This window comes from Neopsephotus bourkii, unplaced genomic scaffold (genome assembly GCF_033783945.1).
Source record: "Neopsephotus bourkii isolate Nb327-2 ecotype Australia unplaced genomic scaffold, CSIRO-AGI_Nbou_v1 NB_1615, whole genome shotgun sequence".
In the NCBI taxonomy this organism is placed as follows: Eukaryota; Metazoa; Chordata; class Aves; order Psittaciformes; family Psittacidae; genus Neopsephotus; species Neopsephotus bourkii.
In genome coordinates, this window is record NW_026902090.1 from 3,171,736 (window position 1) to 3,196,308 (window position 24,573).

At 48.9% G+C, this 24,573-nt stretch overlaps 1 protein-coding gene across 5 annotated transcripts; it reads right to left on the bottom strand.

The window, feature by feature from the left end:
* Positions 1-207: 207 nt before the first annotated feature.
* Positions 208-24,247, bottom strand: ITPRIP (inositol 1,4,5-trisphosphate receptor interacting protein). Of its 5 annotated transcripts, none has more exons than XM_061372627.1 (5): positions 23,530-24,247; positions 19,248-19,436; positions 19,040-19,147; positions 320-2,686; positions 208-287 (listed from the first exon to the last, which is right to left on the bottom strand). In XM_061372627.1, the coding sequence occupies exon 4, from the start codon at positions 2,676-2,678 to the stop codon at positions 1,029-1,031; it is 1,650 nt and encodes a 549-aa protein (XP_061228611.1). In that variant the 5' UTR covers positions 2,679-2,686; positions 19,040-19,147; positions 19,248-19,436; positions 23,530-24,247; the 3' UTR covers positions 208-287; positions 320-1,028. The 5 variants fall into 5 exon arrangements, with proteins under 5 accessions (XP_061228611.1, XP_061228612.1, XP_061228613.1 ...); XM_061372628.1 differs by lacking the exon at positions 23,530-24,247 and adding an exon at positions 23,089-23,260; XM_061372629.1 differs by lacking the exon at positions 23,530-24,247 and adding an exon at positions 22,190-22,471.
* Between the last annotated feature and the right edge of the window lie 326 nt (positions 24,248-24,573).

The window sequence follows — 24,573 nt, forward strand, 5'->3', positions numbered from 1 at the left end:
CTATTTAAAACCATGCTGGGAGAGGCATGCTCTCATTCAGAGGGTGATTGTTCCCTCCTGCTACCAGACTGCCGGGACTGGCTTCATTACAGGATAATTTTGGAGAACTGCTTCTTTTACAGAAGCAAAACCTGCAGCAGTCCTCTCTGGGCTGTTCTTGGCCTTGCTGCCCTGAGGTAAGGAAAAGAAACAGACCAAAACACCAGAACTCAACAATGGCTCTTTTATCTAAGGTAAAAAAGGTTCCTGTCCATTCATCCATGGAAAATGGCCAGGAATAGAACCCACTAGCCATGTTACCACGAAGAAAATGGAAGACTCAAATGAAATGGCCTGAAGGCACAGGCCCTGCTGCCTGCTCTGCTGCATCCTCCCTGGGGAGGAGAAATGTGCAGGGGTGCTTCTGAACAACAGGACAAGCCATTTAAGCTACTACAAGTCCTATCAAGAAGGCACTTTTGTATCACTACAGTTCCCTTCTGATTAAAGAGCTGTGTTTGACTTCAGGATCTGAATCCAGTCCAGATCTTGTGCACCACCCTCCTCCCCACATCAGCGCTGAGTCTTACTTTGTGCTTGTAGGCTGCCCTCCGCAAGCATACAGGCCCCTGCAATCCCAAGATCCTGTTTCTGATTCCTCCACCCTTTTCTTATCTCCCCTTTCCAAAGGAAATGAAGTATTTGGCCACCACCACCACAGTTTGCATTGCAGGCATCTGAATAAATTAGTCATATTTGCTGCTCACCACCACTGCAGCGTGACTGAGGCACAATAGAGAAATATATTCTCAGCTGCATCAAACCCAGCCAGCGCACCAGTGGAGCAGAACCTTACTTTTATAGCACATCTTCCAGTTTTCCCTATCCTTCCCCCATCCCCTCTCCCTTACTGCAGAAACCATCGCCCAGGACTGGTTCAGCTGCAGACAAGAAGCTGTACTGGCAAAGTCAGCTGTGTCCAGGAGGCTTCGGAAAGCTGCCCTCTGGACTTGTGCTTAGAGGAACAAGTGTTCTCCCGCTGGCTTTGGTTAAAGGGATTCTTTATGGATCCCGTTGGTGTGCGCAAGGGGAATGTGCACCGCGTACTCATTTATCAGTGCAGACATGTTCCTGAGCATCTCATGGAACGTGTCCACTGTCTTCCTGTAAACGTCCCTGTGTAGCACAAAGGGACGGAAAAGGTTCAGAGGTTCAGCCCTCTGGAATATGATGGGGAAGCCCAGCTCTGCTGGTACCTTCCCATTGCCAATGAAGAAGTGGTAGAGCTTCTTTTCGTGCAAGCATTTCTCCAGGTATTTCAGCATGTCCTGTAGACGGGCCTCCAGCTTTTCTGGGGCCCAGTCCTGACTGGGACGTGCCTGCAGCAGATGCAGCATCACCGTCTTCAGGTGGTAGTTGCTGAGCCCGCTTGGACCTGTGAGGCTGCACTGCTTCCCATGGACAAAGGAGAGGATCTGCAGGCAGCTGACATGGCAGGCGTTGGCAGGCAGCGCTTTGGAGATGAGCTGGATGAACCTCCTCTCATACACTGCAAAGGTGAGGAACCAGTGAGTGCTGGAGGGGAGCTCGGCTGCCAGGCCACCCCGAGGGAAGTGAGAGATGAAGTACACGTCAGAGTTCTCGTACTGCACCACAGGGGTAAGGTTGAAGGCAATCGATTTCCCTGATCTAAATTTGATCTTCAGGGCTCCTGGCGAGTCCAGAAGGCTGAAAGAAAGGTCAAATTCATACTTGTGAGAGATTCTGTTCCAGGCCTTGGTGACTGCGATCTGGAACCACTTCATGACTTGATCAGCATCCAGATATTGAGTGTTTTTAAAGCATAGGAGGTCTTCCATCTCACTACTAGGCCTTGTAATATTGGTTTGGCTATGGAGGAGGCACAGCATATCTTCCCCTAGTTTAGTCTTGTCACAGATGCAACCTGTCACGTCCTCATCTGCCCTGCATACCTTGATAGTGCCATAACCTTGCTCATCTGGGGGAGAAGAGTCGCTGGAGCACCAGGCCTGGCACTGAAAACAGTATGGCTCTGGGGGAGCAAAAGGCACTATCAGATCACAGACAAAAGGTTTACGCACTCTCCAGTTCTCATACATGCTCCCCACACCCATGCAGTCTTCCACTTCCATGTCAGCATCCCGGTTACAAACACTCCTCAAGGCCTCCAGCAGGTCATCTGCAAAGCCTTCCACCATCTCCCGCATCCTGGCCACGTCTCCAGTGGTACCCAGGATGCGCTTTTCATAGAAGCTGGCCAGGACGGCCTTGTCAGGGAAGGACACTCCTTTAAATGCTCTCCCCAGGACAGCCATGTCATCCTCTTCTCCTCCTGTGTCCTGCCAATACCCTTCCTGGAAATCCTGCCTCCAGAGCTCGATCAACAGGAAGATGACCATGGAAAGGGCAGTCCACATATCCCATCGGACCTTTTCCTCTTTACTTCCCTCTACTACCTCTGCAGCATTTTCCACAGCCTTCTGTGTGGCTTCCTGGTCTGCAATCTCCTGCTCCAAGCGCAACTGCTCCAGCCGAAGGCTCACCTCCCGCTCCTTCATCTTCTGGATGATTTCTTCCACGTTCTCAGGGACAGTGCCATTCTCTTTAGGGAAGAGGAGCGGGTGGTTGACGATAGCTGTAATCACCACTAGGCACACCCGGAAGATTCCCACGGGCATGGCAGTTCCTTCCCTGGAAGAGAAAGAAAGGTAGAATGACCCACAGTTTGGAGTATATGCCCTCAAGAAGAAAAATGAGACACTCCCTTCTTTGGATAAAAGCTTTGGCATCCTTTCTAACCCTGAAAAAACTGCTTGAGTCTGGAAGCTCCTAAGCACATGCCTGTTTCTGCAAGTTATCAACCAAGCTTCCCAAGGAGACTTGTCATGGTTTAAGCCCAGCCAGTAACTCAGAACCCATAGACACTCGCTCACTCCCCCCTTTTACCTTCCTGCTCCTGGAGGGATGGGGAGGAGAACTGGAAGAATATAAATCCCATGGGTTGAGATAAGAACAGTCTAATAACTAAACTATAATGCAAAACTACTACTTCTACAATGACATACTACTACTACTACTACATACTACAATAATAATAAGGGAAATAACAAGGAGAGAGGATATAAAACTAAAAAGGGAAGGGAAAAAAAACAACCAGTAAACACAAGTGATGCACAATACAATTGCTCACCACCCACTGGCCAATACCAAGCCCAACCCGAGCAGTGACCTGCCCCTTCTGAGTATCTCCCCCCAGTTTATATACTGGGCATGACGTGCTGTGGTATGGAATACATCTTTGGCTAGTTTGGGTCAGGTCCTGTCTCTGCTTCCTCCCAGCTTCTTGTGCCCCTCCTCACTGGCAGAGCACGAGAGACTGAAAAGTCCTTGATCGGGGTAAGCATTGCTTAGTAACCACTAAAATATTGGTGTGTTATCAGCATCTCCTCAGACTAAAGTAAAAACCACAGCACAGCACCAGCTACTAAGGAGAAAAATAACTGTTACAGCTGAACCAAGTACAAGACTTTATCAGCAAATGCTGGGGATGAAAGTGCCCCCTTGCCAAATTAATGCTGAAGAAAAGAACTGGGAAGGCTCATGCTACTGTCAAGCCACTGTGATGCTGTTGGGGCAGTGTGGGAGGGCATGTCCTTCCTCCCTCCTTTAAAATTTTCAGGACAGAAAGGGAAAGAAGCAGGCAAGACCTCCCCAGGCATTAAAAGGTAGGACTGGAGATGAGCACTGCTTTCCCTCAAGATAAGGCAAATATTGCAGACATGGCAACAGCACAGGCAGGGCTGGCCTGGCCACCTTCCATGTTGTGCATACCTGGGGACCCACACAGCCTGCTTGTATAAAAGCAAACTTCACTGCCAGTGCTGGTGATGTGCACCTGGGTGGTAACAAGCCTGTCTATGGGTTTGTGCTTCTAAGCAGGCATTACAGGCAAAGCTCTTCCTGCCTTTCTGCACCACCAGGATCAGGCTGTGGCAAACCTTCTGGGCCCCCAGGATGCCTCATGACCACAGGGAAAGGTCAGAGACAGAAAGACTGCTGAACTGGAAAGCGTTTCCTTTACCCCAGTGGTTTTAAAAGCACTGGGTTGTTTATTAATCTTCGGAAGACACTGGTAAACACCATGGCTTTGATCTAAGCCATCTCTCCCATACAACCCTTTAGCAGCTGTGCTTGCAGCCAAGCTCACTCCTATTTGAAGTGACCTCAGCATGGCTGTGAGACACATGGTGCTTGCTGCAGGCAACTGTGTGCCACCAACAGTCCCATGTATCACCCTGTGCACAGGCCCTTGGCATGGCCAAGACTGCAGTGGTGTTTTGGAGTTGCTTTGTATGCTTACTGGCTCTGCTGCTTGGACCTCACACTTCATAAAGCTTTCCATGCCAGGGGGATCATGGAGAAAGGATTTAATTCCCCACTTTCCAGGACATGGTCCTATTGCTGGGGTACCCACCTGGATCTGACAAGGCCTCCCAGGGATCTAGAACAGAGTGCCTAGGTTAAAGCCTGGGCTGTTTCCTCCCAGGTGGCATTTCTGTTTCTGGAGAGCTGGCATTGCCATCCAGTGCCTGCTCAGGACAGGGCAATCTGAGGTTGTCACCCACTGCTGAGATACAGCAAGTTCACCTCTTCCTAGGAACGTCAGCCCTCAGTCCTAGCACAGGGGAGACCAGAAGGACAAGACTGACAAGTATTTCTTCTTTGACATTTAATGCAGCTGCTTTTTAATGCCTCAGAAGTGTGTTGGAGAGAAGGGTTTCTGTTACAGGAATAAAGTCTATCAATAAAATACCTTATCAACCAGACCAGAAGTTATAATCTCATTCCTAAGAAACCAGTTCATCCTGCTGTGGGAATGAGGCTGTTTCACAGAGATCGAAGAGACGGTGAGGCACCAAGTGTGCACCAGGAGCTGAGGGCTGTAATTCCCTCTGCCTGCAATAGCTCCTTCCTGGTGTGTTTTGGTTCCACAGCAACCCTAATGTCCTGGCATCGGGGCAAGATGGAAAACATCTCTGGCAATGACATTTATGTCTCCACAGGGCATGCAATAAAGCCAGATCCACCCCAGTGGGCCCTGTTATCATTACTGCACAACAAACTGCTGGCTTTTGTTTGATTTCCTCCATGTAAGCCCTTACTGTACATGGGAACCGTATCCTCCAGCATGCAAATAGCTTTGCTTAGAAGAGGGCTGGGACTGGAATAAGAAGGGAACAGGATTGAGGTGCATTGTCCAAGCAGCAAGAAAATTCACACGGTGCTCAGGATAACACTATGTGCCCCTCCCTTGCGTAACATTTACTAACTACTCTTTTTCTTAGATCCCATATGCATGCACAGATGAATGCCCTTATGCATATAGTGCTCTGGAGATGGTTTGTAGGCCTTTCTTGTCCTTTTTACATTTATATGAACTCTTTGATTCATCACGCAATGAATGAAAGGTGAATTAGTGCCCAAAGCTGGGTGTTCCAGTCATTCAGTGAGCTCCATCCTGGCCACATTTCAAAAATAAACTGGGGTCACCGTGCATTGCACAGGGCTTTATCAGCCTGCCAGGGCAGGGCAGGAAGCGCTGGTGAGGTCCTTTCCTTAGTGCTATGCTCTCGCAGACCACATGTGCTTTCCAAGCTTAAAAATAACATGGCCAGAGGCCAGGTGCCTCCTTTTGCAGTCCTGACCAGGATGCTCTGCCCTGCGAGACCTCTGGCCCTGCAGATGAACTTGTTTACTATCACCAGATAATTTCTTAGATGAATTACCTTCCAGTATCTGAAGAGGGCCTATAAGGATGCTGGGGAGGGACTCTTCACTGGGGACTGTAGTGATAGGACAAGGGGTAATGGGTTTAAACAGGGGAATTTTATGTTAGATATAAGGAAAAAATTCTTTATTGTGAGGGTAGTGAGGCACTGGAATGGGTTGCTCAGAGAAGTGGTAAATGGTCCATCCCTGGTGGCCAGGCTGGACAAAGCCTTGGGGAACATGGTCTAGTGTGAGGCATCCCTGCCCATGCAGGGGGGTTAGAACCAGATTGTCCTAAGGTCCTTTCAAACCCAAACCATTCTATGATTCTATGATTAAGGCTGAAAGAAGTCAGCTTCCTTAGGATCCTCTGGTACCCTTCAAGCCTCTCTCATGCCCAACTGCCCCTAGGCACACTGCTTCCGGAGGTTACCTGCCCCCAAGCTCTGCTAGCAGAAGGGGTTAGGCCGGACATCCCCAATTCCATCACCATCTGGCTCAGCTGAATTCATTCTGGGTCACACTGACAGCCTAGGCTACCCCAGCTGATTTTACAGGAGTAGGTCAGGAAGCATGCACCCACACTCTTCTCCCAGCAAGCTCTACAGGCATCAGCCTCTGGAAGAGAGTCAGGATGGAAACTGGAAGTGACAACATCTTCAGGTTGCATGAATTTGCCAGAATTATGTCTGTTTTCAACATGAACAGAGGAAGTTCTCTTGGTCAAAACTGCCCTTTTGCTACTGCAGCTATTCACACCAGGAAACCAAACACTAACCTCAGTTAAAGCTTAAGGGTCATGATGCTCAGTGACGGAAGTCAGTGGAGTCTGGTCATGACAGCAGCAATGGTGGTAAGGGCAGAGCGTTCCCACATCTCATCAAACACACCTTTATTAATATGGAAAGACTAAATAATACAGGTGAAACCAGTAGCACTGCCTGCTGCAGCAGTCCAGCCCTCCCCATAACAAAGGCCCTTTTCCCTTGCTTTTAACTTCAGCCCAAGTAATTTAAGTCTGATAAAAATATTTATGCTTGCTCTGGCTGAGACAGCTTTTGTGTGGGGAAGAGGGAGAGTCCAAATGATTCCAAGCTGAAGACTAAGAAAAAGAAACATCATTGTTTCATCTACACATCAAATTTAGCAACATTTCAGGTATGGGGTGGGGAGAGAGGGCAGGTATTAATGAGGTTTTATACAGCAAGTTCCCAAAGCGATCTTCAACCTTCTCCAGATTTCTGGTCCTGACAATTTTTTGCTTATTCAAAGTATAGACAATGTCCAGACTTGGTAACAGGCTTAAATCTACTGGAACAGGCTTCCCAAGCAAGTTTTAGATGCCCTATCTCTGGCAGTGTTCAAGGCCAGACTGGACAGAGCCTTGGGCAACATGGTCTCTGTGAGGTGTCCTTGCCCATGGCAGAGGGTTGGAATTGGATGATCTTAGGGTCCTTTCCAATCCCAACCATTCTGCCATTCTACCTTTTGCAGACCCTCTTGTGGCAGTCCCAGAGCTCCAAAGTCCCCCTGAAGGAGGGTTCTGTGGTCCTCACTGCATTGCAGGCAGGACCTCTGCAACCAGTGGAGCCTGCCCTCCCCCTGCTCCCTAGGCATTCCCTGGGGGAGAGTGCAGAGACCCCATCTCTTGTGCTGCCATGGGCACAAAGCAGGGAAAGAAGCAGAGACCAAAGGAAAGCTGTTCAGGGAAGGGAGGAGGGCAGGAAGCAAGTGGAAATGTAGAACCCCATCGTCTTGATGCAAAGCTCTGCCTCTGCTTGCTGCACAGCATCTGATGCTGCTTGTTCAAACCTGCCTCTGGCACCAGAATTAGTTTCCTTCTGGGCTTTCCTATAGCAGTCTCTGCTTCAGTGACTGAGTACTGCACTGATTTTAAGGTTAACAACCACTGTGAACAGCCCTGAGAACTGAGGAGGCAACCACATCCCACTCTCTAGCTGGTGAGTGAGGGCTCTGAGATAAAACCAGCTGATGGCTCTGCTGCCTGATTAGAAACAATCACTGGCTGCATCCTACGGCACTTGGTGTGTTCAAAGGCCTCACCAAGAGCACCTGCAGCCCTCCAACCTCAGCTCCCAAGCAAATCAGGCCTCATCCTTTTAAGCCTAATGCAGCTTTCCCAGCTGGAGGATCCCAATCAGCCCCACAGCAGGTCCTAGATGATGTGGGAAGGCCCAAGAGGAGAAGGGGGAAGATGTTACTGCTGTCATGCAGTTCAAGTTGGTGCTCTGAAGCAGCATGCATAAGGATGGCAGCTCTCACACTAGCTGATCTGAAAGCCCTTCTTGCACAATTCAGTAATGTTTAGTTTGCCATCTCAGCTGAAACACAGTTATAGGTAGTGTGTTGCAAGGAAAAGGAAGAAGCACATGAAGCTCACAGGCACAGAAAGCCTTCACACAACCAGGCAGCGGCTTGCCTAAGGTCAGGTGATGGATGGAGACTATCCTCTGCATGGGGACTTTAAAAGCTGGCTGATAATCCTCTTGTGTACACATCAGAAAGCCCAAGGGATGAGTGCCTCCAGAGAGGTTTGCCCCAGAGCTGCCACTGGAAAGGACTCTTCTCTTTTGCCACATTTGGGCAGCACCAGACATGACAAAGGCTTGACAGAAGACAGGTTGGAGCTCTGAAAATGGTCCGTTAGGTGAGATCTGGCTCACCAGCCATGCTCAGCCCCTTGGTAGTGGAGCACAGGCAAAGTTGTAGCTCCTCACCAGCACAAATGCAGTCCCCTAAGCCAAAAACTGGTGCTGAGCTCTGCAAACCAGCACTTGCTGTGCCTGCATCTCTGCAGTAACTGTCTTCACATCACATGTGCTACCTCGGGCCCTGCACAAATGGCCTTAAGGGAAAATCATGTGCAGAGGCTACTGCAAGGCAACATCAAAATAGCCATCAAAATGTTCCCTGACTGTAGTCAGCCCTGAAGATGAATAGTGCCTGCAGTCCATGCTAGCACAAGCAGATTTATTTAGTGGTGTTTTATGTAGCATGGGGGCAGAGCTCAGCTCTTCCTTCAGCTGCTGCCATGAAGACTTCCTCCTCACCTGGGAGCATCACAGAGCTCATCTGGTGTCCTTGTGGGCCAGCCTGGGACAGCCACTGCCCTGTACATGTGCTTTCCCCCTTCCCTCCAGCCACCCTGCCATAGGGGACCTCTGCATGAACTTCTTAGAGATGACAATGCTCAAAGCCATAGCAATGTCCTGTCCCTTCCAGCTAAAATGAGCTCAACTTCTGATGTCCTGAAGCCTTCCTCACACCTTTTTCCACAGCAGCTTCAGACCCTTTTTCCTCCTGCTCAATCTGGCAAAGGAAAAGAAAGCAGTGTGAAACTTGCCTCTGTAGGCTGGTCATGTGCTCTGAGCCCAGATAACCTTCTATCTTCTCTGAAGACACAGGAGAGTATTTCCCTTTCACTAATGGTCATTTTCTTTCCTCAAGAGCTCCTCATACAGCGGTATTTTTTCCACTTAAATTTCGAATCATGGGAAGCAAAACATGCTCGGGTTGGTGTTCAGCAATAAACCAGAAAGGAGTGACCTGAAGCTTTGATTCTTAAACTGGAAAAACCCAAGTCAAGCCTCTGAATGCGGTTCAGTAATGCACTGGAACACGCCAAGACATCATTTACGACACACTCGATTGCTTCCTGTGATTCGGCTGACACAAAAGGCACTGAGTAGGTGGTTACTACATTGTGCTTTGCTTTGGTAGGCTGCAAGAAAAGAGGCAATTCAAAGAGATGATAGAAACTACAGCTGGTTGGGAGCTTGTTTCATTGAAAGCTGCCAAGTTTTTGAAACCAGAACTTTCACAGGAATAAATACGATTTCTGAGACTCTTTGTGGTAAAGGCCCTTGAGTTCTGGAAAGGACTGCTTATTTTGACTGGAGAGATGAATAGCCCCAAAGAGCCACTAACCTGCACTTGAGAATTGCTTACTGGGAGATGTGAGTCTCAAGCCTAGGGGTTTCAGGCTCAGCACAGCTGTACTCCCTTATGACTGAGCTTCTGGGAGCTTCATGATCCTCCCCCTTGCTGTAACAGAAAACAAATTGTCTTTTGATCCCTGAATGTATAGCCTGAAGATGCTTCTGCTGCATTTATGAATACCTAGTCAAGAAAAAGGTTTGCTGAAAGCCCTTTGTAATATACTATGTCTTTCTTCAGTTTGCAAATACTGTTGCCACCTCTGCAAGTATTCAGAGGTATGCCTGGCTTCAGCAGAAAGAAATGATGTTTCCTCTTACTAGGGACTTATGCTCTAAACTGCAATAAACATGTACAACGAAAGAGAAATGGGAATTCCAGAGATGCATGTCAGTGCTATTGTTCCTGCCAAACACTAAGAAAGATGCAGTTTATTTAGTCAACCCCATACCACGCTTCTGTTTCTCCACCATCTACCCATCAATGTTTACAGAGCAACTGAAAGGCCTTTGCTGGCTCAGAACAGATGATGAGGGCTGTTTTCCTTCAGCTGCTACATGTAAAGCCTCAGGAATAGACACATGCTGGATCGACGTTCACACAAAACCATGAAGGTACCACTATAGAAAGCAAAACCCTGGTGAAGATATCAGACTGGTCTCTGCCATTAGTTGCTGGGAGTATGTTATTCATATTTTGCCTCTTGCACTGGGAAGAATGAGAAAACTTTCAGATTTTAATTTTATATGCACATATTTGAAAAACAGAGCACATGTGTATGCCCTTATAAGTCTGAGAACTTACTTGGGGTGACAGATACTTCTTTGAAGGCTCTCCTCCAAATTCAGGAGGGAGTAACAGTAACCTAAGCCTTGGTCTCCTTCCCGGCCCCTGAGGTTGCTGCCCTCATTACTTGGCTGCTCTCCATGTTTGACCTGGGTTTCACATGACTTGAGGAATTGGTTTTGGCAGAACTTCACTCAAACCTGTCTTGTTCTTGAGACCATTTTTACTGGAAAAGTATTTTCTGGGGTGGGCAGAAGAGGAGCCCCATTTTGGTGAAGAAGTTTAGACCAGAAGTGGGTGAGGTTTCCTCCCACATCAGCACCAAGTTTGTTGGGTCCTGTGGGTTATCCAGCACCCTAGTGTAATGGATGCTGCCAGCATTGCATCTCACAACAAAGAGTTTCCATGTTCCCTGAGTCAGCAAGGTGGAGCTATGGCATCAGGTGGGGCTGGCAAGGTGTTGGACCCTCAGGGAGGCTGTAGGGCCCTTACAACCAAGGTCAACACTCGTACCCACATACTGAAACACACCCCAGGGTGACTAAAGGTTTATTGCACCAGTCTACCTTCCCACCCCATGGCATACGCATTAGCACATGTGACCCTGCCCAGGCACAGGCAGCAAGGGCTCAGACACTCAGATGAGGATCCTCATCTGGTTTCTACCCTCCAGGACAAAGAGCCCACTGCTGCAGGGAGAACACATCCTCAGCCCTGTACAGAGCCATGAAGACCCCCACTGCCTGCCCCACCATCAGCTGTGACAGCGCCCAGCAGAGCCCACCCAGAGATCACACAGCATGGGGCAGCCAGGAAGGGCTCCTGTTCTTCCCTCTTGAGCACACAGTCAGCTGCAGCACACACAGCCCTGCCAGGAAAGTCAGGAGCCACAAAAATGCAATACAGAGCCTGAGCAGCACCAGCTTGTGCTGTTCTTTCACCTCCCATGATTTAAGCTTGCATGCAGGACATTGGTGTGATGAGCTGGGACAGAACAGTGCCAGCCACAGCAGCTGTAACTCATGCTCTGACTTGTCTTTTTGAGCATTAAATTAGTCCTACAAAGTACCAAATTCCAGTTGCTAGCACAATCACAGCTGGTTTGGTCCAGACTGGTGGAATTGAGCTCTGTCTTTGGCTCTCTATCAAAGCCACCAGTGGAAAAGACCAAGTGCATCAACACAAGGTGCAGAGGCCTGGATGTTGAGACTGGTACCACAACCAGTTGGGTCAGGACTACGAAAGACAGGTACAGCAGAGCAACTGGCTTCCAAAACATGCCTGGAAGCTCCAACCCAGGTCAGCTGCTTGGCCACAGCACAGCAGTTGGACAAGGCCGCTTGCCTGATAACTATTGTTTTGCTGTTTGATTGAGAACACGTTAGCCTTTTGTAACATCCGTGGACGTCCTGTCCTGGGCCTGCTACAGTGCCAAGGGGGTCAGTCGCACAGCCTGAGTCGGACATCCTGCCCAACAGGTCTGCTGTGGACTTTCGGAAGCAATATTTTCCTCCCCAGGTCAGCAGATCAGGTATTTCCAAGGAAATGGTGATGCTCATCCTGTGCTCAGGACGAGATAGCCCTCCCTTCCCACAGACAGGCGGATTTGGGGTGGATAAGCGCGTGAGCGGCACTGACAGTGCTCTGGAGGCAGATGCTATTGTGCAGTTCGAGGTCCAAGTGAGGAGTGACTTTGCCAGCATCTCTCCAATTACAGGAATGCTTGACTGGCCCTGGGGAAGACAGGGAGTCACTCGCATGTCTTCCATTCACTCCCTTTGCCATCAGGAAGCCTTTTCTCATTAGCTCTCCCTTACTGCAGTTAGGGGTTCAAACTTCACAGCGACCACTGTAGGTAAAAGCAGGCCAGATTGCTTTTCTTCTTGCAGTAGCACACAAGATGTTCAGAGGTCGTCCCCTCCTGCCTCAGCTTTCGCTGCACATAGATGCATTTGTAAGTGTTGCCATGGCCCCCTACCCCCAAAGCCTAGACAGTACAAAGCTTTCTTTCTGCCTCAGGAGTTATTTTCTTTCTAGGGCTCCTTTCCAAAACCTGCTACATTTTCACTTTCATCACCAAGTGGGGGATTTATCTAGCCATTTCCAAGTCACTATTTCTCAGTGCACACAGGTATAAGGCCATGATTCTGGCCCCCTCTTCTTCCCCCAGAAGCCAACAGCTACTGTCAAAGACAGCTGTACTAGCTACTAAATAAACACAGAACCACACCATACCCCCAAAGCATTGTTTATCCACTGTAAGGCTGGACCCAGGAAGCGGTGCCTGTGGAGACGAGACGAAGCTACCAGCATGAGCAGCCTGTTACTCAGCATCCTGCCTGCTGCCTGCATGTGTTATTTTGCTTTCCGGCTGCGCAGGCAGCTCCTGTGAGCAAGCAGCACGTGTGCAGTCTGTGCAGGGCCTTGGGTTCCCCCTGCTACAGCCAAGGAGGGGTTTTACAAATTGGAACACAGCGCTGGCTGCGAGGGAGGCAGGAGGGGAAAGGTAGGAAGTGTGCTTGTGGCTCCCACCCACATACTGAGCTGTTGTGGTAGGATCCCGGCCAGGAACAGCTTGGCTTTTGAAGCCAAGTGAATTTTGTCTTTAATTGTCAAGAAAACAATTGGAATAGAGCGAACTTTTTGTTTGTTTGTGGTTTGTTTCTATTTCTATGAGGAGAAAAGACACACACCAAGCAAAACATAAAAGTGGTCCTACCACCCTTACCGGCTCCCTGCCCCTCAAACCGAACGTGATGGGAGCCCAGGCGATCGCTGGTCCTTCCCTCAGCACAGATGGACACAACCCCTGCTGCTTCACCAGCAGCCCGGTACTGTCAGCCACAACATGCCGAGCAATGTCTCTGCACAGATGCTCTCTGGCCTCCCCAGCGCTCTCACTGGGACCCTCCATGGCTGTGCCCCTCTCAGCCACACGACCTCCCCTTGCACACGCAGGTAGCTGCAGCTCATCGATCCAGCCCTTACAGCTGCCAGGGACGGGGTGCGTCAGGGATGTCGGTCAGTGGGAAGGGGAGAGGGGCGGCCATGACGGGAGATTGTGAGGGGAGAGCATGAGGGGAGAGCAGGCGCGGCCATGAGGGGAGATCATGAGGGAGTGGTGGGGGAGTTGTGAGGGGATATCGTGAGGGGAGAGTAGAGGCAGCCATGAGAGGTGAGAGGAGATCATCAGACAAGAGCAGGGGTGGCCATGAGGAAAGATTCTGAGAGGAGAGGTGGGGCAGTCATGAGGGGAGATTGTGAGGGGACAGGAAGGGCAGCCATGAAAGAGGTGCGGGGATCGTGAGGGAGAGCAGGGCAGCCATGAGGGAAGATCATGAGGGGAGAGAGTGAGGGGCGAGCAGGGGTCGCCATGTGGGAAGATCATGAGGGGAGTGGTGGGGTGAGAACAGGGGCAGCCATGGGCTGCCAGGGGTGGCCATGAAAGGATATCTTGAGGGGAGATGAGGGGTGGCTATGAGGGGTAAGGGTGGCAGTGTGGGCCACTATAAGGGTACGGATCAGGGGTGGCTGTGACTGGAGATTATGAGGGACAGCCTTGAGGGGAGATCAGTTTGCCCTCAGTGACATGGTTGAGTACTGGGCTTGGCAGTGCTGGGGTAACAGTTGGACTCAATGATCTTAAAGGTCTTTTCCAACCTAGCTGATTCTATGAGTCTATGATCCAGCAGTCACCTCAAAGAAAGGTGGTCAGAATACAGAGGGTTCAATTGCCAAGAGGTTTGTTTAAATCTGCCCTCCTTTTCCCTACGGAATTCTCAAGAAGGTGGAGAAAATCACACCAGTGTTGTTAAATCAGGTAGTTGTTACCCTGACTCTCCTTATCCTAAGCTAGGCATATGTCCTGCATCGCTACACATCCAACTTAACTGTATATTGTACACCCGTCAAAATGAATGCTTTGGTATTAAAGTGTTTGTGGAAGCATTAACAGAAAGTTGATTTCCCAGCAGGGATACACCACTGCAGCACATCAAAGAAGAGCACACGTGGATATCGGCACAGCTCAGACATGACTTGCAGAATGATTATGTTTTACATGTGAGACTATGAAGTCCTGTTTCAGTTATGTAGCAAGGAGCACTTACACATTACTGACAGTAGAAAGCACAGCAGTTACCAAACCCTTCCACACTGAGATGCTGAACAAAAACACAGCAAAAAGCTGTCATTGCAGGCTATGAATTAGGTTGATCTGACATCTTCTACTCCATCACAGTCTTGACTTAGTGACAAAGTCAAGCTCCTGTATCAGGAGACCTGCAGGCCTAAATATCAGCCTTGAGAAGAGAAGGTCCATGGAGACTTCAGAGCAGCCTTCCAGTATCGGAAGGGAGCCTACAAGGATGCTGCAGAGGGACTCTTCATTAGGGACTGCAGTGATAGCACAAGGGGTAACGGGTTAAAACTTAAACAGGGGAAGTTCAGGTTAGGTATAAGGAAGAAGTTCTTTACTGTGAGGGTGGTGAGGCACTGGAATGAGTTGCCCAAGGAGGATGTGGATGCTCCCTCTATCCATGGCAGTGTTCAATGCCAGGTTGGACAGAGCCTTAGGCAACACGTTCTAGAGTGAGGCATCCCTGCCCGTGGCAGGGGGGTTGGAACTAGATGACCTTAAGGTCCTTTCAAACCCAAACCATTTTATGATTCTGTCTGCTTAAACATGGCTCAAGAACACTGGATGGGACTGGAGGCTTGTGTGATACTGCACTATTGTTTTGCTAACTAGTTACAGCTGTTGTATTCAAACATTTGAGGAGGAACAGTATTTAAAGCTGGCTATTGTAGCCAAAATATCACCACAGAAATGAAAACTAGTGCTTTATCCCATTGCCTGAAATCCCAGCTTTTTTTATAAACACAATATAGTTCCATAAATAAATTACAAAAAAGCCCCAAACCCCAACACCCCAAAACAGACTGTGAAAGCCCCTGCAGGGATGGGTAGAGGGTGTGGAAGGAGGAGAGCACTGGTACTACAATGCCCTCATTCCCTGACTCTCAACAGGATGACTCCCTGATCTAAGCAGAAGCACTGTGCACTGCATGCCACTGTCTGCAGGAAGAATCAGGCCCTCTAACTTCATTACCTGGTGGCTCTAGAAAAGAACAGAAGTAACAACACAAATGCTTTGGGAAGCAATAAGCCCAGTCTTGGCTCGCTACTCATAAACCTAGGAACTGCCAAGACGCACGCACGCTCACAAATATGTTGGCTGCTCTACTGCTGGCTAACTCCACTGTTCAAAATGACGTTGAATAAATAAAAAATTAGAAGAAAAAAAGCAAAGCTGTACAAGAAAACAAACTGCCCACTTCCGTACAATATTTCTATGAAGCTCATCCTTTCAGCGACCTGTGGCCACCAACCCAGAGCCATTTTCATCCAAAGGAATGACTTCAGAAACCAGCCTATTGCCACATGCACCCATATTTAATAATTCTCATGTGCTCTTTGCTCAGTCCCCTCAGTTTAGCAGCAAAACAAAACATCTTTAACTTCTTTCTTTCCCTGAAGAGCTTCTAAACTGAATGCTGGGAAGAAAAACTCTGAAAAGACTCCACGGGATAAGAGCAACGTAACATGCACTGCTGTAGCAAAAGTACCAAACACACATGTTAAGGCTGTGAAGCCACATGTTTTTCATTTGGAATGTGTGGGGTGAACACATACGCCTGCCTCCTTTATAACATCAGCACAACAAAGGGAGGCTTTGTTTGAAAGCCAAGGGACAGCCTCTCTGCACACTTAAAGGCTAAGTTATAACGTAATGGGAACTGTGAGTCATAGCTATGGGGCCCCTACTCATAGCACAAAAATCCCCTCCACTGCATCAGGAAAGGAGCTTAGTGAGGAGCAAAGACTGAAGTGTCCAGGACTAGCAGCAAATACAAGGCTGAGCTAAGAGCATGTGTTGTGGATGACTTAGGATGTTGACATTTCTTCCTGCAACTTCAGTTGACGTTTCTTCCTGTAACTCCTTCAGAGCTTGAGATCACGGCCCTGCATGCGTTCCAAATGCATGAAGCAGCTCAAGAGGATGGTCATCAGCCAAGCACCTTCAGACTGCCTTGTGACTTTGGCTGCAGAAGAGAGTGGCCATAATACTTAGACTGAACACAGTCAGCTCACCAAGTAGGACTGCAGTGAAGCTCTATGTCCTTAAGTCACTTAGTAAGCCAGACAATTTATGTCACTGTTATTTATGTTACACAATTTATGTTACAGCAGGGGAGGGTCAGCTGATGGGATTCTAGCTACCCAAAAGACAGCCACCCATCTCATCCTTGCCCCTGCTAGCCTAGGAGAAAAAGATAAGGGTCTTCAATTACAATGAGTCGTTGCAATCCACAGTGCAGAAGTGGCTGTGCTGCAGAAAATCCAACCTTCCCAAGATATTTGGTTGCTAAATCTCCAGAGGCCTTTAGAAATCAAACACTCATCTGAAACTAGTGGCAGTTAGGTACCTGAACATCCAGGAGGGAACAGCTTAGGATCTAAGCATTTTGGGTGCAGATCACAAGTCCCTCTGGGAAGCACTAGACTGTGAACATCAAGTCTCACAGTTTAAGCTTGAGAATGTCTCCTTAGCTCCATCATTGATACATATTAATATTCTACAAATATTATTTAAAAGATTCTTAAAAAATAGGGTAAAAAGAGATCTCTAAAAGCAATACAGTCTCCCCCTTCTGCCTTTGTGCATGGCCTACACTGTGCCTGGATGGTTTCTGGCAAGTCTTTGCCTGCTTCTGAAAAGCTTCCAGCAAATCTCCGTCTCTGCTTCCCAAGGCAGTCTAGACTACTGGTTAACTACCTCTACCTGTAGGAAAGTCTCTTTCTCACTGCATGAGCTTTCTCCAAAACAAGCTGTAAGCCCTGCTGGGATTCTGGCCCATGCAGGCAGTATCTTGTCCTAGGGAGCTACTTCCCTCCCTGCAAGCAGCATGGGAACCATTTGCTCCCACTCCTCATCAGGTGCTCCCTGAGCATCACCGAATCTTCTGCAATTAGGAAGAACTGAAAGCAAGGCACCCTGAAGCTGATTTTCATCACTTCCATTTGAGTTTGGCCACAAACTCTATTTTTATAACCAACGGCACCCGCCATCCCTTGAGGCAACATAGAGGAAGATGCAGTTGGTTGCGCAGGTGGCTCAGCTGACACCCTGCAGCTAATGCTCTGCCTGAGCAGAAAAGTGACCTGCTCTACGTGCTCTTCCTCCTGGTTTTGAAAGTGAAGGAACAGTATGTTTTCCTTTGCCAGGCAACTGAAATAACCATATGAATTGGAGACTGTGCCTAACAGGGCTTAAATTCTGCAACAGTTGGCCTCAATGGTCTTCTTAGTTGCCAACACCATGCTTGGTTTTTCCAAGCCACATGTACAGCCATAGGGTGCATCAGGTATTTTCCCTATAAATGCTGAAAAAACATCTCTGCCTTGAGGCAAATATCCTGATATAAATGATGTACTAGATTAGCCAGAAAAACCTGCCTCTGGAAGAGGGTAGTAATGAAAGACAGTGAGGGGAAAGGAAAAAGAGAAAGAGCTTAATTTACACACAGGAGGATGGCAATGGGCCGGCTCTCACAGCTTTGATCGGAGCTGGCTGGAGCAGCATGCCAGGGAATGCTGAGCTGAGCTTTGCTAAAGCAGAGCAGGCGTTTGAACTGACTCGGATGGGAAGAAGGGGACAGACATCACCCAACACAGCACAGATCCAGAGTAAGTGAGAAAGAGAAAAAAAATCACATGGAGTAAATGAAGTAACAGGTACTCAGAGCTGCAGCAGGACATCGTGGCTGCCAGGACTGCTGCTCTGGCTGCTCTAGGTCCTATGTTTCCACCACTTCTGCTCACAGAGCTTCTGCCACATGCTCACAAAGCAGCACTGCCCCATGTCTGGGCTTCACCCAGCAGTTCTGCTTTCAGTGGGTTTTTAGGGGTTTTCATACAAACATCAGAACTCTACACACTGCTGGCTTGTAAGAGCTGCTATTTCCCTTTGACCTGGCTGCTTCTGCTTTTCTTCAGGAGGCTCTCCTGATACTTCCAGGCCTTTGCTCCCCCACTAAAACCTGAATGAGGGGGGAACTAGAATTCTTCCAACTGGGTAAGGTACCTCTGGCAAGTCCTCCTGCATAGCAGCAAATGCAGCAGTAGCTGTTATCAGCAAAGCTTGGACCTGTTGGTTCCCTTCTGCCATCCCTCTCTGACTAGATGCCAACTGTCCTAACCAGTCAGATAAAAGCAAAATGCCAAATGCCAAAAGAGAGGCTTTTAGCACTGATCTAAACAGAAGCCATTTCCAAGTTAAACCGTCACAATATTGCTACTTTTGCTTTGCATGCTGTGTGGCCCTTGCTGCTGGGAACATCTACTACAATATGAGCCACACCACTTTCCTTCCGGCATTTCTGCTGCAAGGCTCAAGATCTCCTAGTGAGAGCCCATCATTTTAAAATCACACCATATCTGGAAGGAAGAATGACCCCCAGGCACTTACCTGCTACACGAATTTGCAGGTGCTCATTAAACTTCACATTACTATCACCGTGATGCAGAGAAGGCTAGATTCAGTCACCCACCACTGAGGCACAGCCAGGAAGTCTGCAAGACACACAGAAAATGAATGAGGAAGTTCCTGCAGAAGATGGGTATATAATGCAGTTATCTAAATTAGGGACTGATTAAAAGATCACTTCCTTACCTAATAAAATGATCATAAAAGTTCAAGAGGCCAGAAATAATCAGCTTTGAAGTGATCAGGACAGAGTTAAACTGCTGCTTCTCCTATGGGAAAGCCCTTAAATCACACCATGGGTCTGTCAGCGTTGCAGACATACCAGCAAGCAAAGACCTCCCTCTTCTCACTCCATCCTCACCCACCAACACTCTCCTTTTAAAATGGACTAGGGTCAAATTAGCAGCTGCATAAATGCAAGGGCTGAGACAGTTTTGTCTGGGATTGGTTTGTCTCAGAAAAGGCAAGTAGCTGCTGTTAAGCAGCTTGCAAGGTAGAAATACTTGCTTGGGGAGCTGGGTTTAAAAGCTAACATGAGAAACAAAAAACACAGGAGAAGAGGCAGGAAGTCTGAGAGCATGCAGGAAGATGTGAAACACATAACCACAAAAGATAAACTACCATATTTCAGCAGATAGAAGTTAAGCAATTTTAGATGAAACAGGAAACAAAGTTCTCCAGCCAGGAGAGGACAGGACCAACAAGATAGTTGCAGGCAGTCAGGACATTACCCAGCTGCACGCAAATGGGCAGGGGAGCAGGAATATGCTGCCCTCATTACCAAACTCCGTCACTACTTCAAACCCCCTGGCTGCCTTAATACAAAGCCTGATGAAATCCTGAATAGTGTGGGCTGAACCAGGTCCTTTAAGGGCTTAGTTTAAGGTGGATATGTACTTGCTCTCCTGAACCCCTCACTTCGGCAGCCTTTGGGTAGGAATGGATCTTTCCTCCCACATACCTGCTCCACCAGACCTCATGGGTAGTTTCACTTCTCTGTTTCTGTCTTCAACTGTGAGGCCAAATGGGCTGTGCCTGACCTCCCTGCTCTTTGCAGGCTGCAGGGCTCCTTGTGCCTCTGCTCAACCAGTGCTGTGATGCTAGCAGCAGCAGCACAGACTGCCAAGCATGGGAGCAAGAGAGCCCAGTTCCAAAAGGGCTGGATCTGCACTGTCATATCCCAGTGGATGTTTGCCAGCCTTCAGAACCTACAGTGCCTGGTCTCATGATGGCTCAGGACCAGTTACATATAGCATGCACTTCTGCTTGAGGAAAGGAGCTATGAATTGGATCTGCTGCTGCAGGAGTTATGTGCTCACACTTGTTAGAATGATATTTAAATCTCCAAAGAGAAAGTCTGGGTCTCCCTCTATTACATGGGTATAGATGTTGGAGAGACCTTGACTGAACCTTAGGGAATGATCTAAGGTCACTACAAGAAGGTCCTTCTTAGCAGTGGGTGCATCTGTGCTGCATCCTCATATACTGGCACAAACCTCCTCTCACTCCCTCAGAAGCAGTCCAAGCAACACAGCACAGTATTTGTTGTAGGTCAGCCCTACATGACAGCCTCCTCTCCATGCCAGAAATCAAACCCACCCCTACTCCAATGAAATTCAGCTGCTAGTCCGGTCTTTAGGTTGTGCTAATAAGACCCATTTGTTTTGCTGAATTGCCGGACAAGGTTGGCTCGATGTGGAAATCTAAACAAGCTTAAGAAAGAGCCCTGTTGCAGCTGCACCCCTAGCCAGATCCATCCCTAAGGCTACTTGAGACCTGGCTACCTGCCTCCCTTCCTATTACCCATGCCAAGGGTGAACGGGCAGGTTCTGCTTACACAGCTGAGCCCATGTCCCTGCAAAACCTGGAATTCATGGTTGGGCACACGAGGATGCACACACCCTGGCCACTTTCCCTCCCGCCTGAAAACCAGAGTCTCTACCTCTCTCCACTACCTAGCAATTACATTTGCTGGTGGAAAGTATGCTGTCTGGCAGCAAACCTGCTTTTCCCCAGTATAAATGGATTATAATAACACTTGGGAGAGAAAAAGCTGGCCCACCCAATAGCCCATTTTAAAGGGGATCTGATGGAATAAGCCAGGAGCTTTTTTTCAGCTCCCTTCTTCATTGCACCATTGCTAGCAATTGCAATTGCAGAGGAGAATGTGCAGGACAGGACAGTCTTGCAGACTCTTCATGGAGTTTATATACTTCACCAGTGCTCCCCTGGACAACTTCTTCTTAATGCTCACCGTGTGAGTATAGGCTGAGTTTAGCTTAGATTTTGCCAGGACAGTTGTTTTGCAGATGTGTCAGTAGAAAACAATACAACTGGAAAAATAAACCACCCACCCCTTTTGTTGTGTACCCACTGCACTCAGGAAACTAATTTAAGCTATCAGGCACAGAATAGGGGAGACGCACCCCACAATACAACTCATTAAGCATATTTCATGATATCACACCATCTGCTTTAATTTACTTGCAGGCAAGCTCCAAGATAGTAAATAGTCAGCAGGTAGATAGCTGGACAGTTGTAAAAGCCAGCCTAAAGCTGGCCTTTTGAAAACCATGGGTTTTGCTTAAAAAACAAACTTAGAAATTAGTTGGATCAGCTCATGGAACACCAACGTTAGGTTTCTGTGGGTCAGATTCCTTTCTCCTGTTACTCATTGCCACGTAAGGAGGATCACAAGCACTGGCATCCCTGTGAGAACGCTGTGCAGCACAGGCACACGGAAGCCCTTATTGCCATGGAGAGAACCAACAGAAAACAAAAGAGCAGAACATGCAGTTTTGGTGGCCCTAGTCATCAGACATCCCAAAACAATCACTAAGGAAAACCGAATTCCCCCACTCCCCAACCAGGGCTATTTAGTCTAAGCTGTAGAGGAAAAAAAAACCCAAACCGAAACAGAAGAAGCTGTTCTTAGTATACTGGGATGCTTAAAGCAACAGAAAGAGGAAGGCAGTTAGGTGGGGAGGGGCCACAGGCTGAGCTCTTGATAAACAGGTACAACATCTTAGGTATGCACAGGTAATTTCTTCCTTGCAGATGCGCTTGTGCAAACACAGATCACTGCATTCTGTACACCAAAGTCGTGCAAAAGATGAAGCATCACCTACCAGCTGGGAGCCAAGCAGCCCTCAGGGCTGATCCCAGTACTGACATTGGCTCTCCAATCTTCAGCAAATCAATTCATCTCTTTCACATCTGTGGCAATCCCACTTACTATGTACATTTCCCATGTGGGAGCAGCGTGAAGCATCTATTGTGCTAAAAACAAGGCTGAAGGGAAGGCTTTAAGTTTCCATTCCTAATTTCCATGCTCCATTTCCTGTACATTAACGAAAAAATGGTTTTAAAAGCAGATGCCTGTGAAGGTAGGCAGAATCATTTTAGTCAGAGCTGCAAACTGAACTCAAAAACCTCACAAAACAAGCTATACTACACTATAGCTGCTCTCTTGTCCAAGTGATGTTTGCCTGGCAGCTCAGGCCTTGCCTGGTAGCTCACACCAAACACATGCCTGAAGGAGATGCACTGGGTATGGTTTAGGCCTATAGCACTCATTAAAAACCCATGTTAACAGTAACAATTGCTTAGAGATGCTGCTGGTGCTCATCTTGCCTGACCACGTAACACACCAACAGCAACAAACCCTGTTTTCCTGATGGATTTTAATTTGGCAGTTCCCAAGAGACCTGCTTAAGGGAGATTGCCAAAGTGAAGATGCAGAGGCTCTGGTTCCGCGTGTCAGTTTTACAGCCCATGATTCCCAGTATCCCATACTCCAACTTGAGCTACAAACATGTACTGGCCATCTTCACAAAGATGCCCACACACATGAACAGCACCTCTACTAAAACCATCGCGCCATCTCTCTGTACTCATACGCTGTATCTCAGAAGAAAGGCAAAGAAATTTTGTGCCAAGCCCAAGCCACACACAAGTGAAGGCACAGGGACGCTCCATGATGCGTTCTGCAAGGGCTGTACATCCCTAGGATCACCACTGTCCTCACCATCATAGAGGCGGCTGCGGGCTCTCTCCTCAGCACGGCTCGGTCCCGCAGATGCTCCCCATGGGCTCCAGCTCCTCTGAGGGGCTGCGGCACTTCTTCCCACAGCCCACAGTGCCCCCGAGAGCCGTATCCTTCTGCCCGGACCCGGAGGAAAGCCGGCAGCGCTGTTCAAACTCCGGCGGGAGCAGGCGTCTGCCTGGGGGACTGACCCGTCCCCCTGCCCCAACACCCACCGAGACGCGTCACTTGCGCAAGGACAGCGCGCAAAACGCAGAAGTTACTCCGGAAAGAACCCGGGGTCGGTCGCACCAACGCGACCTGTTGCAATCGGACGCGGTACCCGACCCCTCGCGGCTTTTCTCTCTGAAACCGCCGCAGCAGACACGGCCAGAGCCCTCCCTTTGTGTGCCCGGGATCCCCCCAGCCCCGAACGAGACTTACTGGGCCGGGCCAGGGCTGCCGTAACCTGCGGAGCTCGGCGCAGAGCGGCGGTGTCGGGGCGTCCCGCGGCGGCTCCGCTCGGCTCCGTGCCGAGCCCGCCCAGCCTGGCCGGAGCGGGTTCCCTTTCCTCTTGGGTGGTTTCTCTCCTCCTTCCAACCACCGGAGCCAGCCCTAGGACCCGAGCCATTCCCCGGGAGGCGGCAGTTCGCTGCCCCAGGTCCCTCCCGTCTCCCCCGTTAGCTTCCCAGATGGTTTTGTACTGAGGGCACGGGGGACGGAGAGGAAATGCGCTCATTGTGCTTGTCGGATGTATTCTGACCTCCTGGTGGTCGTGCCTGAGGGTCAGGAAAGCAGCTAAAACACAACCTCGTTCGTTGCTCTTATCAAAGCAAGATCCCAGGGATGCTGAGCTCAAAGCTGGCACAAGCAGAAGCTTGTGAAGCTGGCTATCAGCCTTCCGAGGCAGAGAAGTGGTAGAGAACTTTTCCTGTAAGGGCGGGGGAGCTGGGGCAGGACAGGGTTAAGTTACCAGAGACAAAGCCCATGATAGGGGATTTTAAGAAGTGTTTTACAAGACTGCCTTCATTCTTCAGTTAAAGGGCATCTTACAGATCTAGAGAGAAATTAATTTGCTCAGCAACTGTTATTTCCCCAAAGAAGCTTGAGGGCACCAGGTTTGAGAAACAGCATAGTAACCCCTATCTAGCAAGTCATGGGAGAGGATTCTCCCCCTCTACTCTGCCCTCATGAGACCCCACCTGCAGTCCTGTGTTCATCTCGGGGAGTCCCAACACAAGAAGGATGTGGACCTGTTGGAGAGAGCCCAGAGGAGAGCCACAAAAATGCTCAGAAGGCTGGAGCACCTATCGTGTGAAGACAGGCTGAGAGAGTTTGGGTTGTTCAGTCTGGAGAAGACTTCAGGGAGACCTTAGAGCAGCCTTCCAGTACCTAAAGGGAGCCTACAAGCAGTCTGGAGAGGGATGCTTCATAAGAGCAACAGCGATAAGACAAGGTGGGATGGCTTTAAACTGAAAGAGGGTAGAT